At 40.4% G+C, this 13,834-nt stretch overlaps 1 protein-coding gene across 1 annotated transcript in view; it reads left to right on the top strand.

Moving 5' to 3' along the window:
- Positions 1-13,834, top strand: part of KDM3B (lysine demethylase 3B) — a 45,489-nt gene that overhangs the window by 17,174 nt on the left and 14,481 nt on the right. Inside the window, exons 6-11 of the mRNA XM_018569835.1 lie at positions 1,269-1,343; positions 2,124-2,675; positions 5,393-6,587; positions 6,735-6,936; positions 8,670-8,884; positions 12,013-12,171. Of these exons, the coding sequence (XP_018425337.1) occupies positions 1,269-1,343; positions 2,124-2,675; positions 5,393-6,587; positions 6,735-6,936; positions 8,670-8,884; positions 12,013-12,171 (2,398 nt within the window). The remainder of the gene's footprint in view (positions 1-1,268; positions 1,344-2,123; positions 2,676-5,392; positions 6,588-6,734; positions 6,937-8,669; positions 8,885-12,012; positions 12,172-13,834) is intronic.

The following is a 13,834-nucleotide window of genomic DNA, read 5'->3' on the forward strand; positions in this document are numbered from 1 at the left end:
TTATTGGGTAGTGTCTTTTGGGGGGGGGGGGGGGGGGGGAGCATTTTTTAGCATTCGCTTTAAACATTTTGAGAGGAATTAATAAAAAAGTGTCCGCTTTTAAATGTTCATTTTCCAAACCGTGTGGATAGAATAAAAGATAGACGCTAATTGGTTGCTATGGGCAACTGCACCAGTTGAGACAGAACTTGTCTCAGACACTTTTAATTCCTCCCAAAGTGTATGTAACCCAACAATCAACTGTTTTGTGGCTGTTTTAAGTGTCTTGGTCATACCGTAACCGTCTCATGACCAGGGTTATTTTATACTTTCATAACTAAAGCAAAATTTGCCGTTTTGTAGTGTGTATATTTGACTGCCAATAACCTTTTCACAGCTTACACAAAAAAACCCCACAATTTCTGGGGGCAGACTTGACTTTATAGTAAAAAGTAACTTTCCTATATTAATTGTGAAAAACAATCATAAAAACCATTATTTCCCATAACGTCTTCCAGGACAGCATCACGAGATGGAATCTCCTCCCCCACACACAGGAAACACGTCACTTAATCTGCTTAAAAGACCCTCCTCTCCTCCACTCCCTCAGTCTTTTGTGTTTCCTCAGACTAACTAGTATTAAGTTTTAATAACATTCATGGTTGAGTATTCAGTAGCTTCTTTAGGTAAGAACCACAGATACTTGTCGATCAGCCAGGACTCTCCAGGCAAATAAAGACGAAAATTCATGCAGCAATGTATTAATATTTTTTTATGCAGTTAGTGTAAATATCTGATCTTAAATGTATATCCACTGTACAGCAGCGCTAAGAAGAGCAGGTCTTTGAGCCATTCGGTTGTGCTTATTTGAGATACTTTTCCATTCATTTGGAACTGAGCTGGCTTGTATTGGTGACTGGATAACAGAAGAACCCAACACACTGTAAGGGGAATTTACTAAGACGGGAGTAGACAAAATCTGCAGCCGCTGTGGATGGCAGCCAATCCACTTCTATCTTTCATTTTCAAAGCCTAACTGTACAAGCTACGGATAGAAGCTGGTTACTGTGCAGAGCTGCTTCAGAATCTCTCTGTTCCAGTTTTAGTAAATCCCTTCCTATAAATTTCCATCTTCCACCCCCTAATTCAGAATAACCAAAGATCTGCATCCATTCCTGTCATTTATGTGTTTTGTAGAAAGCTGTCTTTTTTTAATTCTCATTTTCTTGTTATTTTATTGCTTTGAAAAATGTTGATCATTAGTTGACTATACTTTTTAATGTTTACAGGGAGGTGAGACTGTGATGATTGATCCAAAATTAGTACATGTGGTGCTTGTTGACGAATCTGTCTTCGATCCTCAGGTATTTTATTTTTCGGAGTTTAAAAAAAAAATGTTTTGTGATCAACGTACTCATTGGAAATGACAGGATCTCATGCTTGTCACCCCTGTAACACTCCGACGCAGGGCTGTATTAGTAATCCCTAAACTTAGTTAAAATTGACCGAGCACACATCATGCTCGATCAGCTTCTTGGAATGACGACTTTGAACACAGAAGTGATTTCCAACAGGGAAACGGACAAAAACAGATTTTTTCGTAGAAGGGTAACAACTTACATTTTATGGCTTTCTGTGCCTTTCATTCACAGAGTCAGCATGTGTATTTACTGGTGTACATAGCATTTATGTGGTGTTTGCTTATTTTGGCTCTGAATGCCTGCCGCATTGGGATTAGTTCCTTGAATCATAGCTTACCAAATACCATGTTTTTTGTGCGTCTTTCCATCAACTGCAGAAAATCTGTGCAGATCACTTTCTTGCCATTTGTTCAGGGCAGGGTCTGTGACTTTCATTCTTTTGCACCTATTATTATACAAGCCTAACTTCTTCTTTTTTCCTTTTTCTTCTCCTCGTTTTGTATTTTAAAATTCCCCTTTTGAAAAACCCTCTCACACTGTGGGTCACCCAAATTGGTTTTGTTGCCCTTAATAGGGATTAATATTTACTTGCCATGTAAACAATAAAATAAACACTTTTTTCTTCAGTTTCCTTAGTTTTTAAAATGTTTCTAATATTTTTGCTCTATATGATAAATTGTAAATAGAATAATTAAGTGATAAGTAACACCTGATCTGTTGCAGGATACACACGTAAAAGCAACAAAAGCATCAAAATCTAAGAAGAAAAAAGAAACTGCAGATGGGAGGGATGCCCGTCGAAGAAAAAACCCAGACACAGAAGGTGATTCTTCTGCAAAGAAACAAAAAGCAGAGAAGAAAGATTCAGACATCGCTGTTGGGGATTCTAATGAGGTCAGTCAAGGATCATGGAAAGGAAGCAGCAGCACAGATACCACAGGAGATCTGAGATCAAAACAACTGTTGAACTTTGTTCCACAAATAAATCCTAATATTCGCTTTGCAACTTACACCAAAGAGAACGGGCGCACTTTAGTTGTGCAAGATCAGCCTGTTGCTGATGGGACAGCACTTCCATCATTTAGTGTCCTTGCAAGTCAAAATTCATTGCGGTCTGAAGCAGTGAGATCTGGGAATAAAGTTGAAAATGTTGAAGGCACAACTGAGGCACTGACATCTGGTGGAGTAACTTCAACCACAGTCCGAATTTCTGACACTGGTCTTTGCAATGTGACGGCAGAGGAAAATAACAAGTCTGGCTGGGCCATCGGAGAGGTAATTTTGTGCAAAGTCTTCTATGGTGGTGTACATCGTTAAAACTAACAGAAAACTTCCATTACAACCCCAAATGCATGTGTTTGCACTAACTTTGTCATGGCATTTTTTTTTAAAAAGGAAGACGAAAGTGATGTCTAAAATTCTGTTCTGATTCTAAATATATATACAAATTTGATTTAGTATATGCGGGTATAAGCATATATACTGCTGGTGCCACTTTTGCTGTGAACCTGTTGCTTTGCGCTTCATGCAAAAGCACATGTTCACTTAAAAGCCTACTGGCGAGGGACACTCCTGGCACAAAATGTTCTTGGTCATTAAGGCATTACAGAGGGGCAAATGTTTACATTATTCAGATTGAATAGGGTCCAGTATAAGGCTGAGCTCATTTAGAGATCGGGATTGAGCAGGAAGCAGTGCCATTTTAGCAAGAGAGACGGTAGAAATTGTGTCAGATTATCTTTTTTTCTTGATTCATTGTTCATTCTTAAACTGGCTATATAATCTCGAATTTCTTCTGATTCCTGCTGAATCTGCTGAAATTCGAGCTGTAGGATGCCCTATTGTCACCACCCAGCTTTACCCCTTCATGACTGAGGCCCTTTTTTCAATTTTTGCACCCATGTTATATTCCACATTTTAGGCCTGAAAATGACGTAAAACCCCCCAACATTATATATTTTCTGAATGCCAAGACCCTATAGAATAAAATGGTGGTAGTTGAAAATTTTTATGTTGCGCAATATTAGCGCAACTCCTTATTAAACCCCAAAATTTAGTGACAAATTTAATTAAATGCCCCAAAACACAACAAATTACCCATTTTTTAAATGAAATATAAAAGATGAGGTTACAACGAGTAAAACGATACCCAACATGCCCAGTTTACAGATTGCGTGCGACCGTGAAACGGCGAAAAACTGCAGTACCCCAAAAAGTCAATAAAAGACACTTTAAAAGCCCCCACAGGTCATCAATTTAGAACAGAGTCCCGGCGGCAAAAGTCGCTGGGAGTCTGTTTTAAACAGCCCCGATGCTGGCGTCAGTCACGAAGGGGTTAACAGGCAATACGTCGTCAGTCACGAAGGGGTTAACAGGCAATTGAAAAATTGAACCAGCCGGGTGAAAAATTCTCAGCCCAAACAGTGACTGCATTGTGTCAGATGCAGTCACTGCTTGGTTATTTAGACAGGCATGCTACGGCTGTCTAAATACAATAGCTGGCAGTGGAGATTCCTCCATCCACGCTGTTTAATGTGGATGGGTGAATCGAGTGCATTTGTGTTCAACCCGCGGTGCCAAGCCAGAGAAATCTGAACACGTGAGGCTAGTTTTAGTGTCGGACTCCTTACACATTATATTTACCCAGACCAACCATCATCTCATGTCTATAAGCCGTCTTCGTATAGCATGTAGCTGTGTCTAAAAGTGCATGTATTACACTTTTTTTTTTTTCCCCTCTGCTTCTGCCTATTTTTCCTTCCTTCTCAACAGGGTGAGGGGAAAAAAAAATGTAAACAGATATTTCATTTTGTTAATGATTTGTAGTTTGCTCATAGCTTTGCTTGTAAATCTTGCCCTCCGGAAGTAATGTTATGCTAGTTAGGCATATCCCCATTGATTTGTGTACCTCTTTCAAATTGCAAGAATGCTAATATATTTGGCACACACACATGAAGGAATGTAGTTCTGATCCTGTAGATTTTATATTGATCCAGGGTTCACAAATCCAAAGACATGGTAGTAAAATACCTAGAGATTGAAGTTGTACATCTTTATTGTACACACTTTCATCACTGGTTCTTTTTTAAGCAGAAATAAAGCCTTTTAACAAAACATTGCTGGCAGGTAGGCTTGTATTGTAGAAGGGACTCCGTATGTCTTCTGCAATAAAACCTCTTTTTCTAACTGCCAGCAATGTTTCTTTTAAATGTACACTGAACTGTGCATGTGCAAATCGTACATGACAGGATGAATCAACTGCTGCGCACATGTGCAGGAGCGGTGTCATCCTGGGTTGGCCAATCAAGATGCCAAAACTGGATGAAGACCAGGTAAAGATGCCAGTGGCGGTAACACATTGTTGGAGGCTTTGTTGGGGATGACTGCCATAATGTGCACATTTGCTGTTCCGCTTTAAAGCTCAACTTCAGCCATATTTTCATTTTGAACAGAGTAGGAGTTGGAACATTTGCCAGGTTTTCATAGTAGTCTGTGACCTCTTGGAAAAGACTTTGCCTCACATTTTACCCATGTGACAACAGGGCAGAAAAAATGTCAATAACACCTTTAGAGTTTCTAATCTCACCCACTTTACTTGGGAATTAGTTTGGTTTTTATTTTCATTGGGAATATTTTCAATCACTTTCTGTTCCTTTCACGGACTATCATCGGGACTAGAAGTGAGGCTAAATCTTCCCAATATAAACAAAAACTTCATTAAATCTTGACAGAGGTTGAAACTCGTTTTTGGCTGTAGTTGAGCTTTTAAGATGGCTTTTTTCAAACTTTACTGTGAAGTACAAGTAGATAATGGACAGCTTGTTGTTTCTTACACAAACTTTCTGGCAAAAACCTTGGATATAATTTTATTGTTTTATAATAAAATATCGTCAAAAGTTGTGAAAAGTACAAATCAAAATGCAGTAACCGTTTGATTGCAGAGATTTGGCTGCATAGCATTAAAATCGTGTTTCCTTTTTTTCCCCCCAAAGAGTTTCAAAAAGCCTGTGCCAGCAAGTGGCTTTGGGATGTCTGGCCACCCGTTGACGTTTGGAGAGGGTCGAAATTCGTCAAATGGTACAGTACAAGGTACCAGTTCAGTTGGTTTCCAGTTTGGCGCAAGTGTACATGACGATTCAAAAGATACAGACTTCTCTAAAAACCTGTTTTTTCAGTGTATGTCCCAAAATGTTCCACCAAGCAACTACTTTACTGCTATATCAGAGAGTCCTGTGGAAGAGCCTTCAAACAAGGACCCATTTAAACAAAGTAAGGAGGGTCTGTCGTCTTCCCTTTTTAAGCCCAAACCTCTAATTTCTTCAGAAACTAAAGTAAATGCAAAATTGCCTTTTTCTGATTCTATGCCAAAACTTACTCCAGCATTTCCAGGGAAAGTGCCCACTGCAAGGCCACCTGAGACTCATGAAAATCTTTTTTTGCAGCCTCCAAAGCTATCTCGTGAGGATCCATCGAATCCATTTTTAGCCTTTGCGAATACAAAAGATGTCTCACCATTTGGCTTTTCAAACCAGACAATACAAAGTTCATTAACTGGTACATCTACGTCTTTGCTTTGGCAAGATAAGCATAAAGTTGAAGACCCAGGCTCTTTAATGAAAAATAAACCTCTGTTTCTTTCAACTGAGCCTTTAAAAATGTTGCCTATTCCTTCTGCTCCATCAGTTAATGAATCTCTTCCAAGCTCTGCCTTTTTGGGAAATGGGCGATCAAATTCACCAGCAAATAGCCTGAATCAGAATCAGCCTATCGAGATGCCAACATTGTCATCAAGTCCAACTGAAGACAAGCCTGCAATAGGATCTGGGCAGTTGGACAATCCATTGCTAAGAACCTTCACTGCTTTGTCAAGTAGGCTGCAGCCTGGTGTTGTTTCTTCCTCAGAATTCTCTCATGATGGAAAAGCAGCTTTTGAGTCTGTTAATAGATTCACGCTGGATGAGCGAAGCAGGACATCAAAGCAAGATTCTGATTCCAGCACTAATAGTGATTTAAGTGACCTGAGTGATTCAGAGGAGCAGTTGAGTTCCAGAGCTGGCTTTAAAGGGATCCCAGAACATCTTGTTGGCAGACTGGGACCTAATGGCGAGCACAGTGTTGACTTACTTTTGGGAAAAGGAAGGGGAAAACAAGTGGCGAAAGGAAGGCCGAGAACTACGCCTCTCAAAGGTAGGATGAGCATGTAGCAGAAAGTAACTTTTTTTTGTTTGCATTATTGGAAAATGTATATGTACACGCTACTCCTATTTTTTTAAGGATTGTGTAATATAGAAAATGTAATTAGTATAATTTCCTTTTTTTTTTCTTCAATTACAGTAGGTCAATCCATTTTAAAAGATGTGAGTAAAGTAAGAAAGTTAAAGCAGTCAGGTGAACCTTTTCTTCAAGATGGATCTTGCATCAATGTTGCACCACATTTGCACAAGTGTCGTGAGTGCAGATTAGAGCGGTACCGAAAATTTAAAGAACAAGATCAGGATGATTCCACTGTGGCTTGTAGATTCTTTCACTTCCGGAGGTAGGTTTTGCTTGCTCTATGTTTCTGGACAATAGCCACTTATGTATGAGATAGAGAGAAATCTCGCCTTATCCATATATTTTGTCTTATCAATAATTTCCCACACAAAATGACCAGCAAACTTCCACTCTGTTGGGACGCTGAACACTGTTTTCTCTGGGTTCTGCATCATGTGACTTTCCTTTCAAATGACACATAGAATAAGGAAAACATAGTGTGGGAGACTTCCCATCTAGTGTGGGGACTTTTAATGTTCACTGCTATGCCTGACAGCAGTAAGACATTGTGGTAATTATACACAGTGGTGCTGGAGATGGGGATTATGGAGATATTAGATATGACTGATGTGAATGTAGAGTAGTGAGAACTGTATATATGCCCACATTGGGGGCTTGACAACTGCACATGTCGGATCAAAGCTGCATTGTCGCAGGCTCCTTGATTTTGTAAAGATCCCGTATCGGGGAAGGTATTGGAACATTTGGGTGAGTCCGAGTACTAGTATCGGTGCATCCCCTAGTTAAGAGTTTTGGTTGCCTGTCAACTCCTAGATGTGAATGGGGACTTAAAGACAGGAAATGAGGGGAAATTTCATATACCAAGTCAAAGACGGCATAAAGATCCAAACAGAATTTTTAATCCTTTCTTATGATATTCAAAACAAGAAACATATTTTGTCTGGAGTTCCACCTAAAGTGAAACAGCTTGTTCACTGATCTATTCCTAGTCTGCTCTGCTGATTTGGTTGCGATGGATCATCACCCTTCTGATGAGGTCATCATTCTTTTCAATTTGCCATCTCAAAGTCCCACTCCTAATAGTTTTTCAGAAAGTTACTATATAGACGGATGTAGGTATTATATTTGTGCTTAAAAATTCAGTCAATGTTTTTCAATTTGTAACTGAAATAAATAGTAGTGTCTTGTATCTACCTGTGCTTCGGCTATAATGTCCCCCTTAAATCATGGTGGCAATAAGAATATGGAACCAAGTTAACTTGTAAGTGTTCTGCTATAGAGGAGGTACCAAGTATTCTGTGCCATCTGTTAAGCCTTTGGTATATTTTTGAGTGTGTACAGCGCTCATACAGGAGAAGCACAAAAGAAAACCGCTTTGTTAACATGGGCAAGTAAAAATTAAAACGAATCAAATAGAAAGGTAAAATAATCTATGTATACATAACTATAATTTCACCCAAAACTAATATTTTCTGGGTGAAGACTGTTAAAGGAGAACTATGAGGTGAGTGATTTTCAGAAGGAAAATGCAATCTAACTTGCATTAAAATATAAATGTATCTTTTAAGTTTACCCATGCAGCATCAACAGGGGGTGTATACATGTATCTGTTGGTCTTGACAAATATCTCTTTCAAACGGTAAGTGCTAGCAATACCTTCAAAAGCTTAGTTTATCCAGCATATGGGATCTTTCCAGCTTTGCCATTAATATATCAAGACATCAACAATTAGTTTTCCTATGTTTTTTTTATGTAAATGTGTGTATCTATCGATCATTTCTCTTTATTACATACAATAACCACGTATGTAAGTATTAAAATATGACATTAATTTAGACAATGGCAATTTCCTTTGTTACCTGGAGCTGAGACTCGCCTGAAATGGTCTCATACGTATTTTTCTATAGGTGTGCGTGCGCGCGCGCTTTCAGGTCTTCAAGTTAGATAAGTGGGCATCCATCTTGCTTTGTGATAGTGAATATGTTTCTTGTTCAGGCTGGTTTTCACGCGGAAAGGAATTCTTCGTGTTGAAGGCTTTCTGAGTCCCCAGCAAAGTGATTCAGAAGCAATGCGACTCTGGGTTCCCGCCTCCGTTCCTGCTGAAGGCATTGACTTGGAGACCTCAAAATATATTCTAGCTAATGTTGGAGACCAGTTTTGTCAATTAGTTATGTCAGAGAAAGAAGCCATGATGATGGTGGAGCCGCAACGTAAGTTAATTTCTGTTTAAATACTTATCTCTGTATATAAACGGTGCTTGTTGAAGAAAAACATTTTTTGCTATTCACTTCTGATGGAATAGGCATTGTGATCAGTTTTACTTTTTTTTTTTTAATGAATGTCGTAGACGCTTTAATGTAGTATCCAGCAGTCAGCCCAATCTAGGAGCCAGGACCGCATGCTTCCAATGAAATGTACAGAATTCTATTTATCTTTATCCTGTTTATCCCTTTATAACTTCATCAAAAAAGTATGGTAAAAGCTTACATGTCAAAGTAAATTTTTAAAGCAATAAAACCATTTAATTTATAGTAGCATACTCTTTTTTTTTTTACCAACGCGTTTTCACAAATTGCAACATGAACCATAAAATCTGAGCTCTAGCATGCCCCTTTCCCCACTTTTTAGACCAGTAACGTGCTTGCTTTGCATTAGACTGCATGTGCCTGAGCTCCCGATTAGTGCTAAAAGGTTGCTGTTTGAATAGATCTTATTTCCCAATACGCCAGTTTCCGCTTATATATAATGTTTATATCTAGTGACATTCATCTGACATTAAAGTAAACCTGTATTTACATTAAATGTCCTAAACTAAAGATGTGAACAGCAGGCGTCTGAATTTGCTGACAATTACAGTCACATACTTTGTAGAGTTCCCTTAATCTGCAAATAGTGACCACCGTTCCTGAATTTGCAGTTGGTCCCTCTATGTCCATCATCAGGATGAGGTAGGGTCAGCTAAGACGCCAGGAACTGAAGTTTCTGTTTTGTACTTTATATTAGGGCGTCTCAGACTTCACCTGGGGAGCTCTACAAGATATGCGACTATACCTGATGTGCACATCTGCCTTTAGTTAAGGGCATTAAAATTGAATATAGCAGTTTTCTTTCTCATCCATTGTGGGGGACAGGATGCCATTCACCCTCAGGTTATACTGCTGCCTACAAAAAGGGATTAGACACTGGCAAACAAACTGCAGGCAACTTGATTCCTGCTCTTCACCCTGTTTTGGCTGTAACCTTGCATTGCCAAACCCTTGCTGTCTGATCAAAGTCCCTTAGAAGGGATCCTACTACTACTGCATTTGACCCCTTGCCTTTGGTCATTGAATGTCTGGAGCAAATGGTTGTAGCTTAAAGCTACAGTTGTCATGGGTTGCTGGAGGTCATTACATTGTTTGCCTAATGAAGGAACCCGGCGCAGTTCCAAAATGATGTGTTTCCTGTGATACTTTGGCAATCTGACATGAATAAAGATGTATTGATAGGGAAGATATCAGTGTGTTGGTGACTCAGTTGTCCCCCTGCATTTATGTGGCACCATTCACCTGGTTTTGTATAGGGGCAAGGTGGTGTTGAGGCCCAGGACTATCTTCCTGCCTAACGTAGTTTCTGCCTTTCACCTCAGCAAAGCACCTGTTCTGTCCCGCTGTCTGACTCCAGTTCACCTAAAGAAAATGTCACTTTATTTTCAGGATGTGGTTCGGGCTGTGAAAGTCGGCCACTGCTCCTCTTCTTTTTTTTTTTTGATAGACCGATTTCCGTTTTGTTTTTCTTGGTGGTCCCTGTAAGGATGCACCAGTTTCTCGTTCACCATCCTTAGGTGGCTCAGAAAGACCAGGTGGATGTTGTGGCCTTAGCTGCTGGCACTCCCCAGTTTTCATGGGCCTGTTAGGCCCTATTCACACGGATTGCCGCCGCGATATCGCGTATTTTTGCCGTGCGATATCACGGGAAGTCGCTGGCCAATGATTTTCAATGAAGCTGTCTTAATGTACAGCTCCATGTCGCCCGTCGCGGTTGCAAGTCGGTCCTACAGGACCCTTTTTTCGGCGGATTTTGCGCGATTTTTCTATTTTTTAATGCAGCCCGACGGTGAAGGTCGCGCTACCGTCGCTGGATCGTCGTCTCGAAAGTCGTGCTATCCTGGCCGCGCGGGTCCGCTTCAAAAGATATGTCGCTTAGTGTGAATAGGGGCCTTAAGGTGCCCATACACCTTACGATTATCGCACGATTTTCGTCTGCGATAGTGTTTTCGTACGATAATCGCACAGTTGATGGGAAGTGCACAACCACAATTACTGTACAACCGTTCAACTTTTTTGTCTTTCCAGCAGGCTAGAAAACTTTCATCAGATTGTACGAAATTCGATAGATTAGTGGGGTTTGTGTACGAAAAAATTCGCAACAAGAACACTGCTCATATGCAAACGAACGAAAATCTGTTCTGTCAATCGATACATTTGGCAAGGTGATATTGCTAATGAACGCTTATTGAAACCCACATTGGTCTGTGCATGGTGGGGTAGTTGTACGAAAACCGAATGATGGTTCGATTATCGTACTAAAATAATCGTAAGGTGTATGGGCACCCTAGCTATGACTAAGTTCGAGTAAGGCAAGAACGCGTCAGCGGTTGTGCTTTGTACAGATGCATGTGGAATAAAGTTTGAATTTCTTTGAACGATGATCGTGTGCTATTCTGGAAGAGAGTCATCCGTGCACCGAATGTGGATTGCGCGGACGCATAATAGGGGTGAGCTGTGCGCTTCGTGTTTTCAGTATGGGCATCTTTTAGTGTTTTGTTTTTCCCACCCCTCCGTTGGACTGCTTTTGGATATTGCGAAGGTGAGTGACTTCCGGTCTCCCTTAATGGACAATGGAAAATCACTGCATAATCCTTTTCTTGGAGTCCATTTGGGACACAGATTCCACCCCTTTGTGTTTATGCTCCTGGTATTGCTTTACTACGAAACTGATGCATGCTGGTAGTAGGAGAGTTTTTATCCTGGGCTGGCTTTTTTTTTTTTTTTGCTTGCCAATTTCCCATCTTTCTGTAGGCGGCAGTGAAACCTGTACGTAAATAACTTCCTGTGACCCTCAATGCACTGCAAGAAAGGTATTTTGCGGTGACCACAAAAATCCTATTTTTAAGTGGCTAGTGAAGTTAAAGTCTGGAGAATAGAACTTTTGGATAGCTGTTCATTTGTGGCAAAACACACTTGATGTTGTATGTTTACTGTGAGACAATTGTACTTCTATTTAGACACATGCACGCATACTGTATCTGACTTGCTTCAACCATTCTCTCTTTTTTTTTCTTTTTTTTTTCATACAGAAAAGGTAGCCTGGAAGCGAGCAGTCAGAGGCGTTAGGGAAATGTGTGATGTCTGTGAGACGACCCTTTTCAACATTCATTGGGTGTGTCGCAAATGTGGATTTGGCGTCTGTCTTGATTGCTATAGAATGAGAAAGAACAGGCCCCGTAGAGGTACGAGTCAGTATATCGGAAAATATTGTTTTTCGACAGGGCATACTATAAACTGCTAAAATGAAAGTCTAGTTGTGTAAAATATGCTTTTCAATTTGTATATTTCAGTGTTATCTGTTAGTTTTTTAGTATGAGCCCTACAACTATATTATCTTATTTAAGAGGTTTTAAAAACAAAAACAATTTGGAAAGCTGATTTAAGACCGAGATCTTAAACTTTGGTGGTATTCTGCTTTTGTAACCAAAAGCTATATCCAAAATAAGACTGACTTTATACCTAATGGGGCACACCTATGGACTGGAATTCCTACTTTTAAGACTACACTATGTATGCCTCGCTGAACACATGACATACAACACCCTAATATTTAGAAGGGGTGTGTAAAATGTCAACACACAAAATGAGCTAAAGAAGGCAACTTAAAGGACCACTGTCATGAAACATATTGGGGAGAATTGATCAAAACTGGAGCAGCTGAACATGGCAACCAATCAGCATCTCTGTTTCATTTTCAAATATTAACTGAACAAACTGAAGAGAGAAGCTGATTGGTTGTCATGCACAGCTACTCCAGTTTTGATAAATTCTGCCCATTGTACTTTCACTTTTTAGATGTGATAATTGTATTACGGTATTCAGTTGGGATGCACCCATACCAGTTTTTCCGTATCAAGTACGGGTACCAATATTTTTTTTTTCTTCTTCAGTACTTGCTAATACCGATACCAGCATTCCGAGGTACCTTGGGCCCGGCTTTCAGGAAAGCTTTCACATTCACACGCGACACTGCGGGGCAGCCTGGCTTCCTGACCTATCTTGATGTGCCACCCAGCTTCCTGATTGCTCAGGAAGCCAGGCTGCCTTGCAACAAGTGAAGCTGGTTTCCTAGCCAATCAGGGAGGCGGGTCATGACCCGCTGCCCAGCTTCCTGATCGGCTGGGGACTCTGCTCCATGCTCCCCCACGGCACTGCCGATCAGAGGGAATCTCCCTCTGACCGGAAATTCCGGTTTCGGAGCATTTGGGCGAATACGGTACTTGCCCAAATACTCGGTATCGGGACCCATACCAGTATTGGTGCATCCCTAGTATTCACTATATGAATTCCCTCTTAATTCCACAGGCTTTTATTTATATTCTTTTCCACATTTACATGCAAACAAAACTGTCCAGTAAAGCGACTGTCACAGGGGTGGGACAAGCTATAACATTGCCAGAGGAGCATTAGCAATTGCAGCAACAGTTCTGTTTTAAAGGAAGCTGAAACACTGTGCTTAATAGGTGACAATTGCTATGTACAGTCATTCACTTGTAAAGGGCTGTCTCCCAAGCATCGCCAGTATTGAAAAATGGCACTCTATAAGGTTATGTTCGATCATTATTCAGGCACTGCCATTGTTCGGGAGAATTGCATACACAACAACTGTCCCAGATTTGCCAGCACTCTCTTGCATCTTGGCCCTTTCTCCCACAGAAGCTGTGTCCTGGGCCATGTATCGCAGCACCGACCATGCACAGTAACTCAGGAAGTCCTTAATTGTGGAGATTGGGTCCATGAGTGGATGGTCCCTAAATATTTAGATAGGAGATTGAGTATGAGCAATCCATAAAGTGCATGTCTCCTGCATTTTTAAAGGTCTGTGTCTGGCGGTGGTGGTGGTGGTGGTGG

Source organism: Nanorana parkeri, unplaced genomic scaffold, assembly GCF_000935625.1.
Source record: "Nanorana parkeri isolate BGI_ZX_2015 unplaced genomic scaffold, ASM93562v1 scaffold1406, whole genome shotgun sequence".
Classification (NCBI taxonomy): Eukaryota; Metazoa; Chordata; class Amphibia; order Anura; family Dicroglossidae; genus Nanorana; species Nanorana parkeri.